Source organism: Ceratotherium simum, chromosome 1 (genome assembly GCF_057802395.1).
Source record: "Ceratotherium simum simum isolate JZ-2026a chromosome 1, ASM5780239v1, whole genome shotgun sequence".
NCBI lineage: Eukaryota > Metazoa > Chordata > Mammalia > Perissodactyla > Rhinocerotidae > Ceratotherium > Ceratotherium simum.
Window position 1 is genome coordinate 26,958,594 of NC_141900.1, and position 19,747 is coordinate 26,978,340.

General features: G+C 36.3%; 1 protein-coding gene across 5 annotated transcripts in view; it reads right to left on the reverse strand.

Annotated features, from left to right (window-relative positions):
* LOC147918165 (uncharacterized) overlaps positions 1-19,747 on the reverse strand; it is a 66,835-nt gene that overhangs the window by 19,781 nt on the left and 27,307 nt on the right. For 3 of the 5 annotated variants that reach the window (XR_015555523.1, XM_087444751.1, XM_087444806.1), the window contains 3 exons: positions 14,152-14,232; positions 13,346-13,415; positions 12,695-13,130 (listed from right to left, as the gene is read on the reverse strand). Coding sequence is in view for 4 of the 5 variants with exons in the window: in XM_087444751.1 (XP_087300877.1) it covers positions 12,939-13,130; positions 13,346-13,415; positions 14,152-14,232 (343 nt within the window). In the remaining variant the exon portion in view is untranslated. Of the gene's footprint in view, positions 1-9,814; positions 10,030-12,694; positions 13,131-13,345; positions 13,416-14,151; positions 14,233-19,747 lie in introns of those variants that run through there. The other 2 variants (XM_087444872.1, XM_087444847.1) reach the window with 2 other exon arrangements.

The following is a 19,747-nucleotide window of genomic DNA, read 5'->3' on the forward strand; positions in this document are numbered from 1 at the left end:
ATTTTAAATGTGTGAATTATGTAAGCCAAAAAGGCCATTTCCTCCTGGTCTTTTCTTGGAAAGAAAATTACCAAGCAATTTCAATATGAAACATTAGTCATGTAAGCTAATTTGGATGAGGTCTTGAAAAATAAAACACAAATCTAAGCAGATACATACTAAAAATGAAGGGAAGGCTTTATTTTTTTGAGAAAATTATATTAAAAGATTGTCATTTGTGTTATAATTAGCAAGAAGTCTTCTTGATGATTATCTACTTTGAATGAAGTAACTGTCTTTAGGAGATCATAACCATAAAAATACATAATCTGAGAGGAGCTTCCCTTAATAATCAAGATTAACACATATACAATCATCAGTTTAGATCCTTATCACTTATACTGAGAAGAAGAAAGAAGAGAAAGGGAAAGAAATATTACCCCCAGAGCTAGGGACTACATTGGAAGGATAGGTGGGGCACCAATTGAGGGCTTAGAAATTCAACCGTCTGAATTCCTAAAAGACTCTCACTGTCATCTTCAGCAACCAGAGGTCAGAAAAAGCAACCCTCAGACCTAGGACATATTTATAAGGGTAATAGAGCTCCAGTGAAAATTTAATGCTCAACCCTGGAAGCTCTGCTCTACCAAGGTCAGGACTTTGAAAAAAAAGTACAACTTAGAATCAAGATATATATCTGGGATGATACACTTGCTAAACTTGAAACTAGGTCTTCTCTGAACCTCTGGGCCTGTAGGAGTGGCCCATTCCTTCCTGTTGCAGACAAATGCTCACCATTGTCTTGAAGACAATGCCCAGCAATTTAACTTGAAGGTCATTTAGGATTGATTTCCACCTCCTCTCCTGGCTACCAGACCAATAACTAAGGTCAAGGCAAAACATAACCTGACTGGGGAAATGCTGATTCTGCCAGAGAAGGAAAATGACTATGCACAAGAAAAACTGCAGAATCTAGTGTCTGAGTGCGTTTGGGATGCAATGACAAAATATCATAGACTGGGTGGCTTACAAACAACCAAAATTTATTTCTGACAGTTCTGGAGGCTGGGAATTCCAAGATCAAGGCACCAGCAGATTCAATGTCTGCTGAGAGCCTACTTTCTGGTTCTAGCTGTAACCTCACATGGTGGAACGAAGGGGTTAGGGAGCTCTGTTGGGTCTCTTTTATAAGAACACTATTACCATTCATGAGGTCTCCACCCTCATGACCTAATCCCCACCAAAGACCCTACCTCCTAATACCATCACATTGGGCATTAGGTTGCAACTTATGAATTTGGAGGGATCACAAACATTTAGACCATAGCACCAACTAGCATGTACAAGCAGAAGCTGCAAGATTGTATATGACACTAAATCCTGAGGGTGCTGAGGTTGATGGATCTAGAGTTCTGAAACATAAAATTGATAAGGAAGAATTTACCAATATGACAGTGGTGATTACTACCCTAGCAAGGACCACAGGAAACAGTGTTAACGTGCTCCTAGAAGATTGGAAAAATAAAGAGCCACACTAAATGAAGTAAAAATTGCAGAATTTTCATAGCAGATGGTTTAGGAAGGGATCAAATGGCATTCTAGAGGAGATATACTATATAAGGGCAGAAAACCCACTCCCAGCTATTCTCCACAAGAAGGCCCAGATAACACTGCATTTATTAAATCAATAAGGAATCTGCTGGTAAGAGTGGCATCTGATTGAGAACCTCAATGGTAGCTGTTTTCTGTAAGCCAGAACTGATAGTAGAAGTTTCTGTTACAGAATTGAGTACCCCAATTGCAACCGGGATAATAGGAAACTGAAATGAGAGAAGTCATGCACTTAAGAGTCAGAAACAAGAAACATTGTAATGAGCAGCACGGTCAGAGTAGCAGCTGGAAGTGCTTGGCCCACAGAGAGTTGTGGAGATGGTTACTAGGACACATTATTCCATACACAAGATAGATGGACTGCCAATTGGGTTATTTTACAATTTATATAACGAAAAGAATTCAAAGATCCATCATCTGGAGATTTAGGGCAGCCATCTCAGTAAAAAGTTATGATCCCATGCCCAGTATCCAGAGCTAAGATATTCTGAAGACACAGAACCCATTAACTGAAGGAGCAGCTAAGTCCCCATAAGGAAGAAAAAACTCATTAATACTACAGAATGTGTAAGTGGCAATAATTCCCCTAGTAGCCCTTTCTCCAAGGGAAAATTAGGTCATTTTCTTCTATAAGTGATCAGTGTAAAAATAGGGTATACCGGACATGTTGACAACTATTGGATACAGGGTTCAAGTTGAAGTTGATTCCTAGGGTCTGAAGCATCACCATGGCCTCAGATTTAGGGCTCACGGAGGCCAGGTAAAATAAACAGAGTCCGAGCCCAGTCCCCCTTGCTGTTGGTCTACTCAGCTCATGTCCCATCTGGTGAACATTATCATGGTGCCCAGATGTATAATCACTATGGTCATACTTGGTTGTTGGAAGAACCACAACATTGGTTCCTTGGCCTGTTGCAAGGGCCAAATGTAAGTCTCTGAAACTGCTTCCTCCCTGGCAAAGATAGTAAATCAAAAAAAATATCACAATGGTCTTGCTCATTAGGTTAATTAGGTTAATTCTCTCACTTTATGTCATAATATACTCCAAAGGGTCCAAGATTATCTGGACATAACATCACATTGTTCCATTACATCTATGCCATCATATTAATTGCATAGATGAGCAAAAAGTGGTAAGAAAGTTGGAGGCCTTGGTAAGACACATGTACAGAGGATGGGAGATAAATCCTACAAAGATTCAGGGCCCTGCCACCTCAGCAATTTTTTTTAGACTTCTCACAGTTTTGGGTAGCTGGAATATTTCCTCCAAAGTATAAGAAAATTGTTTTACTTTGTACTAAGATGGAAACACAATGCCTGGTAATAGCACACTGATCTATTTAGTAGGTGACATTAAGAGCTAAGAAATTTGAGTGGAGCTCAGATCAGGAAAGGGCTCTGCATCAGGTCTAGACCGGTTATAGAGTAAGCAGTCCTGCCTCCTGGTCTGTGACCTACCAGGAACCTATAATACAAAAGGAATGTGGTGAGAAAGACATCATGTGGAGTTACTGGAAAACCCCAATAAAAGAATGACAATATAAACCCATAGGGCAAGGCCATGCCATCTGCAGAAGAGAGCCCCACACCATTCAAAAAAACAGCTCCTGGTGTGCTAGAAATAAACTATCTGATCATGGAATACTAAGTGACTGTGTGGCTACAGCTGCCCATCATAAGCTGAGTTCTATCAGACCAACCAAGTCAAAACTGGGTGAAACCAACAACAATTCAGGGTAAAACAGAAGTACATTTGGGATCAGGCATGTGCAATGCCAGAGGGCACAAGTTAGCTGCATGATCTGGTGGCCCAGACAGCCATGTCTTTCACAACTGTTGCATTGGCGCTGCTCCCTCAGCTCACATCTAAGGCAACATGGGACTGGGGAAGAAAAAAGGCTGATTTTGCTTCACTGGTGAACTAGCTCAGTATATGGGTGCAAGCAGAAAAGGGACTTCCGCTGCTGCAGCTGCTCTGAAAGTCACAACTGCTATTTCATATCTCCCTTCCTTACTACCTATTTTAGATTCCTTTCACTCTAAGCTGGAACCTCTGATGAGTCCTCTGTTGCAAATGTATCACAATTCTGCTTCTGCCCAATCCTTCTTATCTCACTGCCTCAGGTATCGTTCCCCAAAGCACTCTTGCAGTAAACTTCCTGCAAGCAAATCCTACCTGAGAATTGTTTCTTCAGGGAACCTGAACTAAGATACTATCTGACTTAACGAAGTACACTTAAGAAAAACCTAAGCAAGTGCAAATTTGCTCTTTTTTCTTTCAGTATTGCTACTCTCATAAAATAACACTAATTTTGCAGTGGAACTCTAAAGTTTTTGAAGTATGTTAGGATATTGGAATTAAGTGAGCACAGGGGATAGTCTCAAAATGTATCAAACAAGTTCATCATCGAAAAAGTATGAAATTGTTTACCACTTAGATATTTGATTTGTCCTTTGAGAAAGAGAATCAAGTCCATTTTCTGAGTACTCTAATAAATAATTCAATCTCATTTCATGATATTTTTTTTAATTTATAAATTATTTCATATGAAAGATTTCTATTTTTAAATGTCTTAATTTAATGTTAGTTATTGAAATACAATCACAATCTGTACACAAGTAGAAACCTCAATTTATTTTCTACTGTGATTAGTCTATCACTATAAATTTTTAAACTAAAAACAAACACATCTCTACAGCATATAAACTTTACAATAACTGCAGTAATAAAAATCAAACCTATGAAAAAATGTGACAGGTTACACAAAAGTATCCAGCTAAGTTGAAAAAATAGATATCATTTTATTGTTAAAAGCTGCATTTTTAAAAGACCTTTTCAAATATAGCAAGTGACGTGAAGATATGCTGGTTAAACTCAAATGTCTTCCACTGGAATCACTTTCTTTTTTTTTTTTTTTTTTGGCTGAGGAAGATTCACCCTGAGCTAACATCTGTGCCATTCTTCCTCTATTTTGTATGTGGGTTGCCACCACAGCATGGCCGCTGACGAGTGGTATAAGTCTGCATCTATGAACTGAACCTGGACCACCACCAAGTGGAGATCACTGAACTTAACCACTAGGCTATGAGACCAACCCCCATCACTTTCTTTTCTTACTTGTTCAACATCTTGACTTCACCAGTCTGACTGTTGAATAGACATTGCATTTCTGTCACTGAAGAAAAAGGAAAAAAATACTTGGTTAAAAAGTTAATAAAAACTAGAATGACTTAAATATTAGAAATATAAATTTGACCCAGTGAAAGGTGATAGAAATGTAAATATTTTGTACTGCTAAAAATTTGAGGAGATAACCTTTGTAATTTAATCATTGGTTCAGAAGCTGTGAACACATGGCACTAGGTTCACCAATAAGTAACAATATCTCAAATTCTTTATAATGTATAAACAAGGAGAGGAGGTAAGGGTTTGGATTAATTAATGTATCTCCCTTAAAAACATCATAATAAATATATATTGAATACCGCTTATCACTCCACTCCACTAATGAACTTCCCTGACTTTCTCCTAATAAACCTGATAGAGTCACTCTGTGCTCTTGAATGCTTAGTTTATATTTTTGAGAAATTCTTCTCTCAACTGTTACTAACATCTGTTCACTCAATCTCCCAAGACCCTGAAGAAATTTATCATTGAAACATTAGGAAAGAGGTGAAATCTTCAAGATGGAGCAAAATATACACATAGTAAGTACATACATATTCACATACAAACAATATTGTGAATCATTTAAAGCAGCCTAATCCCCATTCGCTCATTCATTGAAAAAATATTTACTGAATATCATCTCAGATAGGTTGGAATTGCGGGCTCTAAAGCCAAACCACTGGGATTTGAATACTGTCTCCACCGTTTCCCATCCATGTAATGTTATACAAGCTATTTGACTTCCTTCTGCTTAATTTCCTTATGCAAAATGGGACTGATAAATATAGCACTTACCTCCTAGGATGGATGTGAACATTAGGTAAGTTTAGACATATGCCTGGTACATAATGAGTGATCAATAGTCAACGGAATTTTGTCAACTGCTGATAGAAGGGAAGTTCTCTCCTCTGTGTGCATACTGTCACATGCATCTACTAGCCTGCAAGACTTGAAAGGTTTAACTCATATACACCCTTAATGGAGAAATTAATTAAGCAACAGAATGGGTGACAGAAATCAAGAAAGAACAAGACCAAGATTGAGAAAGCAGTGAATTTAACTTTTATATGGGAGGTGAATTCCTAGAATTGGTGGCACTCATTGGGTTGGGGTGGTTCACTTTCTATGTAGAATGTACTCTGGCATTTAACTTTGGGAATTACTTTTCTTCCTTTCTCTTGAAATGGGAATAAAATGATACATTTTAATAGCAAACTGGGTATATTTAACACACACTTTCACTTTCACTAGATTTTTTCTACATAAAAGTCACAACTATTCACAAGGACACGAAACAATAGAAAAGAGACCGTGGTGAACAAATACAGAGATGAGTGAATTGTTTCCTAAGGAAAGAACAGTATGGTTAATTGACTCATTGGCTCAGAGTAGTCACTCTACCATACTGGCTATGAAAAAACTATGCAGAAACTCCCCTGTTTGGTAATAAACCAAACACACACACACTCTCATAAACACGTGTGCTATAACCATTGGTCCTTAATTGGACAGCATTAATCCAGGTCAAATTACAGTGAAGGAAGGTATCAGGATGGAAACAGGATTCTTATAACAATTGTTCCAGATTACACAGGGGGCTAGATGGAGAGCTTTGAAAAGGAAATCTTTGGAGAAAAAAAAAAAAGTAGTGGTGCTGGGGTTGGATTCTATACAACAGGCACAATTAGAAATAAAATTTATTTGAGAAATTGGTAAAGTATGTTATTTTTTCGTCAGTAAAAAAATAAAAAGTCAGCTAGAATCCCTGAAAAACTCAAAATCTATTTCATAAGTTATATTTCAAATATGAAGCACATCAAAACAAGCCTTAATTAGAGCAATGGATAGAAAGTATGAAAAAGAATTATTTGACGTTGATGATAGCAATGTCCTCCTTCATGTAGCACAGGGCCTGTAACGCTGAGTCTGTAAAGCAATGGCCTCCAAGCCTGGAGACACACATGATATGGATGCACAAGACATCCAATGACCGTAGAAAGTATAGTAGGAGTTTTACTGATTTTTATTTTTCTCATTTTTAAAACATATTTTGTCTATGTTTTTGATGCGCATAACACAACAGTACAGTACTTTGCACACAAACATCCATGTATAATGTGTAAAAAACACAAATATTTATTGGAGTTGTTGCTCAAAATTTATTTATTTTCTGATAGGCTTGCACAATGAAAAAGGTTTGGAGAGCAATAATGTATCAAATAAAATGACACTCTTACATATTATTTGGCTCTTCAGTGAAGGGTATTGATATAATCACAATATAACATGGCTTGTGATTTGTTAACTTTTAGAAACAAATTATTAAAATAAAATTATAGTTACCTCCAGAAACTGAGTCTGAGGTGAGTGGTGGGGTGCCACGGGATGAGTTAGAAGACAGCTGCTTTTTATTATAAGCTTTTATGTACTATATTATTTTTACCATGTTCAGATATTACTTAAGCACTTTAAAGGAAGCCGTACTGTTTATTTTCTTAAGTTGAGTTTAAGTTTAGCTTTTGTGCTCTGATGGTGATATCATATGTTATATTAATCATGTGGTGGTACATTAATTAAGAAACTTGACAGTAATTCAGATTGACATTTTTCAACTACTATTGTCATTACAATAATTCAAAATATCTGTTAAAAATACACATTTCCAAGTTGCTCCTCCTGAAAATATTTATTTAGGTGAGGCAGGGCCTGGCAATCTGTTAGCTAATAAGCATCTTAGATAATTCTTATGATTAGGCAACCTTGGAAAACATTGCTCCTGAATACACTTAATGAACTTGTAATGGAGACATGAAATTGCCATTTTGACAAATTTTCTGTGGGATACATGATGCCTATCTAGATTTGTTTGGCAGCATATGAAATTTAATATTAATAGGACATTTTTCATTATACATGTCGTATGGAAAGTATACCATGAATAATAAGTAACTTGTAGATACGCTTTATGTGTTTAATTTTTTGTTTTATTTATATTTTATTCCAAACTCAGTCAACGTAATGCCTCTCTTCACCTACAACCAACTTTTTGATGCCTCACTTCAAATACAATTAACATCCAAGGAACAAACAACTCACTCTTGCTATTGGCTCTTTTACTCTCATCCTTGTCTATTAGCTTCTGCTTCACTTCTTTTACCTTCACCTTTTAGAGTTTCCCTCACTTGTCCCTCTGATGTTGTCCTCTACTCCAACCATAAGCCAACCATCAGCACTTAAACAAGAAAGATATTAAGAGTGTCAATCCCTCTGCATAGAGCAGTGCTTCTCAATCCTGGCTGCACATTTCAATCACCTGAGGGGCAAATAGTCTTTATCATACTTCAGTCCTGGTCAATGAGAAGTTCTGTGAGTGGGACACAGGCATCAACACTTTTTTTAATACGAATGATACCTCTTATTTACAGACGAGGAAACTAAGGTTCAAACAGACCAAGTGGTTTCTCCAAGATTATATGGAAATTAAATGAAGCGATGACTCCAACTTAGCTCTTATTCTGCCCAAATTCTCTCTTCTTGTCTGTAATAGCTGAACCAAACATTACCTATTGCTTACTCCATCTATGATTCCAGTAAAATTTTCCCTTTAGCTTATAATTATACACACGCACAAATCACACACATACACATACACATACACATAGAAGAGAGATAAAGATATACGAAACTCTACCCTATTCTAAAACAAAAATATTTTATAGCTATCACTTAAAGTGATTTATGTGGTGCTACTATCCCATGCCTTTCTTCTCTTCTATTAGAAAATCTCTGCAAAGAACAGTTTGCACCCAATTACTCATTTTCATTAAGTTGCTAATCCCTTGTAACATGATATTTACCTTCTTTTTTTTTTTTTTTAAAGATTTTATTTATTTATTTTTCCCCCAAAGCCCCAGTAGATAGTTGTGTGTCATAGCTGCACATCCTTCTAGTTGCTGTATGTGGGACGCGGCCTCAGCATGGCCGGAGAAGCAGCGCGCCGGTGCACGCCCGGGATCCGAACTCGGGTCGCCAGCAGTGGAGCGCGCTCACTTAACCACCAAGCCACGGGGCCGGCCCGATATTTACCTTCTTAAAGGTTACCAGCACCAAATATCCTCTTAAGCAAACATGATTTGAGTGCCTAGAATTTGGTTGGCACTGGGGATAAACATTCAATTAATATATCTGTCTTCCAAGAAGTTTACAGTAAGAAAGACAAAGAGAGAAGCCGATGATATTATATATGGTGATAAGTGTGTTAAGAGTATAGTCAAGGCATGCCCAGCCAAGGAAGATCATCCAGGGAATGTGTTGTCTGGGTTGTCTTGTTTTGTAAGTAGGAGTTACTTGTTGAAGAAAGGTGAAGGGAGTCAGAAAGGGCACAAAACAGAAAGGTAGTATAAACAGAATGTGTGCAATGAAGTCCTATGCAAAGAATAGAGGCATGACACATCGTGACAGACTTAGTGAGCTACAGGTGATGCTATATTCCCAGAATTAATTGTATATATCTGGGGTTGTATATGTCTAGGGATAGTGAAGAACATGATTGTTTTCATTAGCTAAGGATTTGAATTTGGACAATGTGAAGTTGGTCCCAAGTCTCTGTTTCCTTAGACGTTAAATAAAATAATAATTATATTACCTTCTTCCTGATGATTTCATGAGGATTGCACATTAGCATGCTTTTTACACATGAGGCCTGGCACTTAGTACATGCTTACACAGTGTTGTCCATATTTTGTGTCGTTATATAGTAGCAGTGGAGGCAGTATTGGAGTTGTTGAAGAAAATGCAGGACACATTGATGGCAATTAGGAGCCTACTGCCTTGGCAGGCAAAAAGAGATTAATTAAGGCTATTCAGGTAGTAATGGAGATTAATGGGGGATAACAGAAGGCATTTAAATCTACTTGGGATGGGGTTTGTGAATTTTCAGAATATAGGTTTCAAGAAAAAGTATCTCAAGAATTCATGAATCATTGTGATTAAGAAAAATTAAACAATGAATTTTTGAATAGTAGAGCAATTTATTATTATAATGCACTAGGACCTTTAAGCAAAAATAAGCATTTATAATTCCCTTAATTTAAGCATAGTTCGCATAATTAAAACTTGACAGTACATTATTTAATCAACCCATAATGCTTCTCTTCAGTATTGTGAAATCTTTTCCATGCTTTTAGAACACTTTTTAAATGTAGAAACCTTGATATTGTATTCTATTTCTTACCAGGATCAATTGTACATCCATCATAAACTGTTGATGGCTAGAAGAAAATAATTTACAATTATTATTCTATTCTAAATTTGTATTCTTGTATATAGATGTTGACATTGTCAATGACCTTATAATTCCTAATAGTATTACTACTTTGCAATTCACAGACCCACTATACTAGAGTCTTTTATACAAGAAATTTGACAGCTGATTAAAATGACTGTCTTGTTTACTCCTATTATTCATGTATTAGGTAAATACTTATATCAAAAGCTTCCCTAAATTCCTTTATGGCAATTTACTTGTTGATATTGAAGCTTTACTTAGGCCTATCCAAGACACTGGTCACTATTATACTATGTCTCCAGGGCAGATAGAAAGAGTGTGCACTGTCACCATTCTATTGACTCCTTAACAATAGGTTTAGAGAAATCAGAATTAGGCAATATTTCCCCTAAATTGTAGGTCATTGGAGATATGTAAGGGCTGGTTCAATGGAATGTTGGAGAAAACTCCTCTTTGGAGTGAGTGAGTAGATATTTGCAGGCAAGAAATTGTATATAGCCACGCTAGATAACTCTTTTAAAAGGTATTATCATGAAGAATAACAGAAATGGAGTGATTACTGTAGGGAGAAATGGGGTCAAGGGAGGCACTGAAAGTAGAATATTGTAAATCATGTAAGGCAGTCTGAATGATCTAGCAGAGAGAGAGAGAGAGAATTTTTTTCCCCTGAGAATATCAGAGAGATAGATACCCAGAGCATAACTGGAAGGATGGCTTTAGATAAGAGCAGAAGTACTTTTTCTGGACTTAGGAAGAAGTCAGACCATATAGTACTGATGAAGGCAGGTTTGTGGAGTTGGTTCTAGGAGTCTGAGAGAGTTTTAAAATCTAATTTTGTATGTTTTGTTTATGAAATGTGACAAGATATTGCAGATCAGGGTGAGAAAAGATGAAAGTGTTAGAGATTTGAGAAAGCAGGAAAACTCTGAAATTGTCATCACTGAAAGTGGTTAAGTGAATTTATTAGGGACATATATATGGTTCGACTGTTTTGAGCTACCGTTTGAAAGCATGGTCATAAATCTGAAGTGAGTCCAGAATGCATAGTTGTGTTATTTTCAAGAGGAACATACTGCTGCTTAGGTGCAGTCATAGAGCAGATGATAGTTGGATTTATTCAGTATTGATATTTTTTTTTCCTAAGTGAATTTTAAGGAAGCTGGTCATCAAAAGAGTTAACCATTCGCAAATGGAGCAATAATGCTGGACGATGGATCCAAACCAGATAAGAAGAGAAGAGACATATGAGAGAAGCCATAGATAAAGAAAAAGTAGTAGGGTCATCAGCATGGAGGATTTGGGATAAATAAATACCTAAATATTTTGGATTAAGTTGGGTAATGATCAGAGTGGGTATTTGTCATCTAGATTTTCTTAAGTGTTACAATTATTGATGATGACAAAGTCCTGAGGGTGATCCTGGGAGTGGGTATCTGGAATAGGGAGAAGGACAAAAGAGTAGAAAAGAGGAGTTAAAAGAACTGATCCGCCATGATATTAATGGATCATTTTTGTGGAGGTCCAATATGCCATGAAATAAGCCAGGAAAAGTGTTGGAAATAAACCCATAATCCATAAATAAGTCATTGATGAATTTGTGGATGACAATAATAACGGCGTTTGTTAAAATCTAGTGATTTATGCTTCAAAGGGCAGCAATTTGTGAAGGAGCAAAGAGACATATGCCGGAAGAGGAAGAAATGGGGAACAAGTCACTTATTCCATCTCTAGGCTTTGAGATATTGGTATGTGTTTGCAAATATAACATCCGCAATGGTATTCTCAAGGTAAAAAAAAAAGAAATTCCATTAGCTCAAGAAGGTTAAAGGAATAGCATGGTGAAAGAGACTGACACACAAACATATATTTTAATGCATTATCATAAATGCTATGATGACTGGTAGATTTCTATAGATGCATCTAACTTTGACTACATAGTGGGATTAGAAAGTGTGGCAATTAGGATATCCGAGTCGAGTTTCAAAATATGAGAAAGGCAAAGAAAGGAAAGCTGATGCAGGTGGAGAGAAAGCTTGTGAAAAAGACTTGGAATTTGTACACCATGCTTAATGTCAAGACTATGCAACCTCTTTTCCACTGTTCTCCATCTATAAAAAGACACATATTATTCATGTGAACTCCAGCGATAATTCTTCTACAAAGTTTCCTTGACGAGTCTAACTCACAAGGACATTGCTCTTCTCTGAAAGCCTATGGAGCTTATTGCATGCACTGTTCATGTTGGCAGGAATTAATAAACTGCCAGAGATTATCCCCCTACAATATTTTACTTATATCTTTTCCCAGCTGGTGTATGTGTTCCTGATGAGTGAAGACCATGTTTTATACTTCTTTAAATTATTCCAAGTAATCTGCAAAGTGAACGCTACAGTTAAGTGTTGCATAAATACCTGTTGAATGAATCTTATTGTAAACTAATTTAAGTGCTAATTGCTTTGATAGTGACTGGAAAATACCTTACCTATCCAAAGACATTGAGCCAAATATAGTTTTACAAAATTCAGTTGTTCTGTAATCCAATAAAACACTGTGCTTTGGTTTCAATGTCTTAACTCCAATTTGAAATAAAATATATGCTGAATGAATATTGTAATGGAAGAACCACTATAAGACAATTTTTTATGTAGTATCTTTATTGAATACCTGAGTGGTATAAGAATGAATGGGCATCATAGGCATCCTTTGCCACACCTCCACTAGATTATCTCTATAATCTGATTTCACCTATCTTTTTGGCAGACATCAAAAGGGAAAAAAGAAAGAGCAATAAAAATTTGAATGCCACCTCACCAATACACGTCATCAATTTGTACTCCTACAGATTTATCAACCTTAGAATATTATTTCCCTCACTGATATCACCAATGTCAATCACTTAAAATTGAATGTTAGGGGCCGGCCCAGTGGCTCAAGCTGTGAAGTGCGCGCGTTCCGCTGCGGCCGCCCAGGGTTCGCTGGTTTGGATCCCGAGCATGCACCAACGCACTGCTTGTCGAGCCATGCTGTGGTGGCGTCCCATATAAAATGGAGGAAGATGGGCATGAGTGTTAGCTCAAGGCTGATCTTCCTCATGAAAAAAAAAAAATTGAATGTTAGCTCTTTTCTCCCTCAAGTATCATTTCTATTATCAACTGATATTCTTAAATTCTTTCTTTTCTCTTTATGAGTTACCTTTCACTATGTTTTGCTTACAAATGCTTTTTATTGTCTGGATGTTATGAAAAATGAAAGGGTAACTATTGTAATACTTATGACATAGTTTTTCTCTTTGCCCTTACCTGATGATTTCCAGGCAGCAAGTTTGGCTTCGTGTTTGATTTTGGGCCACTATTCAATAAGTTTCCATGTCTATAAAAAACATTAAAGAAATACTGGAAATATTTGTTTTAATCTTTTATACAAAAAAATATATTTTACTGCATTTACCATAAGTAATAAATGATTCAATAGTTTACCTTTATAAATAAATAGGTAACCACTACATAATGATATATTTAAATAGGCCTTAAATTGGCCCTTAATAGCCTTCTATATATAATAAATCATAATCTTTTATGTTCTTAAATGCAGGTTCACAAAAATACTTTTATTGTTACTAATATTTTCAGATAGTGTCTCTTCTTCTAGATAGAGATAATGGATCTTGATGCTGTTCTAAGACAAAATGTATAGATTTCATCTTAGATTATTGAAAAAAGTATATTTATTCTCTTTCCTGTGGCATTTATGCCTTCTCATCATTAAGTAAACAAATTCACTTAAAAATAGTAATAACAGTATACAATTGGCACTACAATACTAGTAGTAGATCTTAATACTTGTTGGTAAATGCGGTTTTGCTCTTTACTGTGTCCCTATGCCTGTAAACAACGGTATTAGGTGGTCAATAATTATTGTTGAATGAATATAGGGCTACTTAAAAAAATACTTTGATGAATTTAGGGTTGAAATTAAACCTTTTTAAATGTCAATCAACATTTTATGGCTCTAAACTTGAAATTTAAGGAAGCATTAAGGACCAAAATCTTAAAGCTTAAAATTTCTTTCTTTAAAGCATCAAGTTGGCTTTTCTCTTGATATCTACCTGGGCCATTTGGTAGTGAGACATGGTTGGATCTGCTCATGTTCGTGACAGTGGGGAAAGCATCTTGGAAAAGCAGGAGCACTATAGATAAAGGCATAAAAAACAGAGAGAGAAAATTTAAAAAGAAACTGAGTGCTTAGTTTTTGATCAAAATTGTCAAAATTATCAAAATAAATTATCTGCTTTGATATTAGTCAAATAGCTTTGACCTCCCCAGTTAACACTCTCCATACACACAAAACTAAAACTTAATCTAAAAAAAATACCAATTAATAAGTATTTATTTTGTATATGAGAGTGAAAACAGTATCCTTAAACTATTTTAATAAAATTTCCATAGGAAAAGATCAGCTCCTTAGACGCTAAAGATATTTCAGATTACTCTGCCATTTCTGCAATAAAAAAAAAAAAAAAAAAAAAAACTATGAATATGGTAGATGGCATTGGAATACCTGGGGAGAAGTTTCTAGTATAAGAGATACTATGTTGTAGCAATATAATTCTGTCATGCTTCTCCCGGTGATAACATATCCACACATCCCCTTCTATGATATATGATTTCAGATCAGAAATTCATTATGGAGAAGGGCATGAAATGGATGCAACAGAGACTTTTAAACTCGCTTATTATACTATCTTAGTTTACTATATTTTTCCGACAAAGGGTTTTTAGCTTTTGTTTTGGAACCAGAAGATCTTGATTAACATTTCTGAATCCAAATCTAAAGCAGTGATGCTGTTATCTCTCTCTCAGCTTTGCTGTGATTATCAGTAAGCATAGCATCTGTAAAGCATAAAAGTGATGGGTGCTCAATGCATTTTTCCCAATCTCTTCTCTTCACTTCCACCATGGTCCTTTTTAAGGCATTCTTGATAGACTATGAACAACAAACAAATTCAAATAGAAGGAGCAATTCAAATCTCACTCTTTGAAGAAACACCAAACAACAGTATGAAGAAACATCACAAAAAGAACTCCCGTTAGAGTTAGCACTGCAGGAATCCAGATATCAGGGCTCCAATAATATGAAATCTTTAATAAGACAGAAGTAGTAATCTGAGAAATGTAATAAATATGTATTAGGTATTAGTAACAGTACAGTTGACAAAAATGAAGAATAATATACACTAAGGAGAGTGTTTTGCACATTTCACTACTTCTTCCTTTTATATTATTAAAATAAGATTATCACCTAATACTTATTTGAAAAATAAAAAACACAAACACAGTAAATTACAAGGCATAATAAACTAACACCTTTTTCTGCCACCAAAAACAAACAAATGCTTTTCTTTAGAAGCAAATGTCTTTGTTCATAAAATTGCCTCTGGCCAGAATTCTCTTTGCTGCCACAGTCAACTTCTGGTGAACATTTGTTCACTTATCAGGGTTATCCTCCATCATTGCTTTTGCAAGCCTGACTTCTGAGTAGAAATTACCACATCTCCTGTTCATATTTCTACTGTAATATCTAGAATAATTTACCACATTGTTTTCCTTTAATTGTGACTCTTCTACCGGGAAGTAAACTGCTATTAAACAAGGACCATTACTTGATCATTTATAGAGATAGAGATTCTATAGAGTTCTTGGCACAGAGAAGATATTAATGAGTTTTGGCTAAATGACAGCTTTAATGAATCAATGAGATGTTTACAGGGCAAAGTATTTTTTTTGAAAATAAGTTGTTACAAGAGTGACGTCAGCATCACGGCAGAGTGAGTTGCTCCTTTTGTCTCTCCCCTCCAAGTTACAACTAAATGGACATTCATTAACCAACAGAGGATTCCCTACACAGCACAACAGGACACCTGAGAGATACACACAGCCATACAACTGAAGGTGGGTGGACCGGATCCCTGGGAATCAGTGGAACTATGTGAGCAGATGCCTCTCCCTCCCTGCCCCTGGCAGCAGCAATCCAGGTCTCAGATCCCCACACAGTGGGAGATGTGACTGTAAGTGGAGGCAGGGGTAGCCTAGCCCATGTGCAAATGCTTTTGGAATGGCAGCCCGGCCTGCAGGAGCACCTATCACAGTGCAGTGGCTCTGCTCCTGGGAGTGCTCCCCATCGAGTGGTGTCAGCTCAGCTTCTGCATATGCATCCCTCTCACCTAGCACTGCAGTTCAGCCAAACTGCCTGTGAGCGCAGCACCAGCCTGCATGAAAGAAAGAGCCTCTCCTGCCTAGAGCAGCAGATCAGCCCATCCCCTGCTGAACACAGTGGCCCCGGACCACGTGACAGCGACCCACCCATTGAACACAGAGGCTCTGCTTATGTGAGCACAACCTGGCAAGCAGCTGGTGCCAGCCCACACAAATGAAGAATGACTCCACTGGCACAACTACAGCAGATGAGGCAAGATCAGAAAACACACCTCCCACCACCACCTTAGCAGTGGCAGGTAGAATCTGCAACCTGATACTACCATAAATGCACCAGCAAAGGATGAATTCATAAAACAACATGAAGAACTACAGTAACACTTCAGAAGAGAAGGAAAATGACAAGTCTCCAGAAACCAAGCCTGAAGTCACAGAAGTTTACATCTAAATGACAGAGAATTCAAAATAGTTGTCATAAAGAAACGCAATGAGTTACGAGAAAACTCTGAAAGACAATTCAATGAGTTCAGGAATAAAATTAATTAGCAGAAGGAATATTTCACCAAAGAGACTAAAGCCCTTAAAAAAAAATACAGAAATTATGAATATGAAGAACACAAATGAGATATAAAATAATCTAGAAACTATAAAAACTAGTGCTGATGTTACAGAGGGCAGAATTAGTGAAGTAGAGGGCAGAAATATAGCAATGTTTCAGGTGGTGGAGGAGAGAAAACTAAGATTTTTAAAAAATGAAGAAATTCTTCAAGAAATATATGACTCAATTAGGAAAAGCAACATAAGGATTATAGGTATCAGAGGGAGAAGAGAGGGAAAAAGGAGCAGAGAGCTTCTTCAAAGAAATAATAGCTGAGAACTTCCTAAACCTGGGAAAGGAACTGGATTTATAAGTACATGAAGCCAAAAGAACTCCTACTTACCCCAATGAAAAAAGATCTTCTCCAAGGCATATAACAGTACAACTGGCAAAAGCCAATGAAAAAGAAAAAATATTAAGGATGGCAAGGCAGAAAAAAATAACCTACAAAGGAACCCCTATCAGGCTTACAGCAGATTTCTAAGCAGAAAATTTACAGACTAGGAGAGAATGGAATGATCCATTCAAAATACTGAAAGACAAATCTTTCAGCTAAGAAGACTCTATGCAACAAAACTATCCTTCAGATACAATGGAGAAATAAAAGCTTTCCCACATAAACAAAAGCTGAGGGAGTTCATTGCCACTAGATCTCCCTTACAAGAAATGATGAAGGAAGTCTTCCCACTTGAAGCAAAAAGACAAAGGTTTACAAATCTTTGAGCTAGAAGATAAATAGACAGACAAAATCAGAAAATTGCAGCTCTCTATCAGAACAGATTAGGAAACACTTAATTATAAATAAAAGATAAAGGGAAGGAAAGCATCAAAAATAACTATAAACACTTCAATTTGATCACAAACTCACAACACATAATAAAGAATAATTTGTGACAACAATAAGTCAGAGAAGAGGAAAGGGATGGAACCTCCTTAGGCTAATAGAGATAAGAGGCTATCAGAAAATGGACTGTCTCATCTATGAGATCTTTTATACAAGACTCATGGTAACCACTAAACAAAAAATCAGAGTGGAGCCACAAATCATAAATAAAGAAAACACTGAGAAAACAAACACAGAAAACCACCAAACTGAAATGGTAGTCAGAAAAACAAGGGAAAAGAAACAATGGAAATAAAGAACAACCAGAAAACATAAGATAAAATGGCAATATTAAGCTCTCATATATCAACAATCACTCTAAAAGCAAATGGATTGACTTCTCCAATCAAAAGATACAGAGTGGCTGGATGGATTAAAAAATAAGACCCAGCAATATGCTGCCTCCAGGATATATATCTGAGCTCTAAAAACAAACACAGGCTCAGAGTGAAAGGATGGAAGAAGATACTCCAAGAAAATAGCAAGCAAAAGAAAGCAGGTGTTGCCATACTTATATCAGACAAAGCAGACTTCAAGATAAAAAAGACAATAAGAGGCAAAGACAGGCAGTATGTAATGATAAAAGGGACATTCCACCAAGAGGACATAGCACTTATGACTATATATGCACCTAACACAGGAGCACCAAACTATATAAAGCAAAGTATAAAAAGCAAAGTATATAAAGCAACTAACAGACCTAAAGGGAGAAATTGACAGCAACACAATACTAGTAGGGGACCTCAACACCCAACTTACATTAACGGATTGATCATCTAGAGAGAAAGTTAACAAAGAAACAGTGGGCTTAAATGAAACACAAGAGCAGATGGACTTAACAGATATATATAGAACATTCCATTGGAAAACAGCAGAATACATATTCTTCTCAAGTGCACATGGAACATTCTCAAAGATGTTTCCTGACCATATGTTAGGAAATGAAGCAAGCCTCAATAAATTTAAGAAGGTTTAAATCATATCAAGAGTCTTTTCCGACCACAGGCTGTGAAACTAGAAATCAACTACAAGAAAAACCTGAGAAAGTCACAAATATGTGGACATTAAACAACATGCTACCAAACAATCATTGGATCCATGAAAAAATCAAAGGAGAAATCAAAAAATACCTGGAGACAAATGAAAATGAAAATGTAACATACCAACTCTTATAAGATACAGCAAAAGTGGTACCAAAAGGGAAATTTATAGCAATACAGGTCCACCTCAACAAACAAGAAAAACCTCAAATAAGTAATTTTAGACTACCCCTAACAGAACTAGAAAAAGAAGAACAAACAAAGCCCAAAGTCAGCAGAAGGGGGAAAATATAAAACTTGGAGCAAAAATAAATGAAATAGAGACTAAAACAACAATAGAAGGGATAAATGAAACTAAGAGCTAGTTCTTTGAGAAGATAAACAAAATTAACAACCTCTTAGCCGGACTCACTGAGAAAAAAAGAGAAGGCTCAAATAAATAAACTTAAAAATGAAAGAAGAGAAATTACAACAGATACCACAGAAATACAAAAGCATATAAGAGAATACCATGGAAAACTATGCCAACAAATTGGATAACCTAGAAGAAACGGATAAATTCTTAGACTCATACAACCTCCCAAAACTGAATCAAGAAGAATTAGAGAATCTGAATAGTCCAACCACAAGTAAAGAGATAGAAACAGCAATCAAAAACCTCCCAATAGGGGGTGTGTGTGGGAAAAAAAAAACAGAAAGTCCCAAAAAACAAAAGTCCAGGACCAGATGGCTTCTCTGGAGAATTCTATCAAACACTGAAAGAAGAGTTAATACCTATCCTTTTCAAACTATTTCGAAAAATTGAATAAGATGGAATACTTCCCAAATCATTCTGTGTGTCCAACATTACCCTAATACCAAAACCAGACAAGAACAACAGAAAAAAAGAAAATTGCAGGCCAATATTGCTGATGAACATAGAAGCAAAAATCCTCAACAAAATATTGGCAAATTGAATACAGCAATAC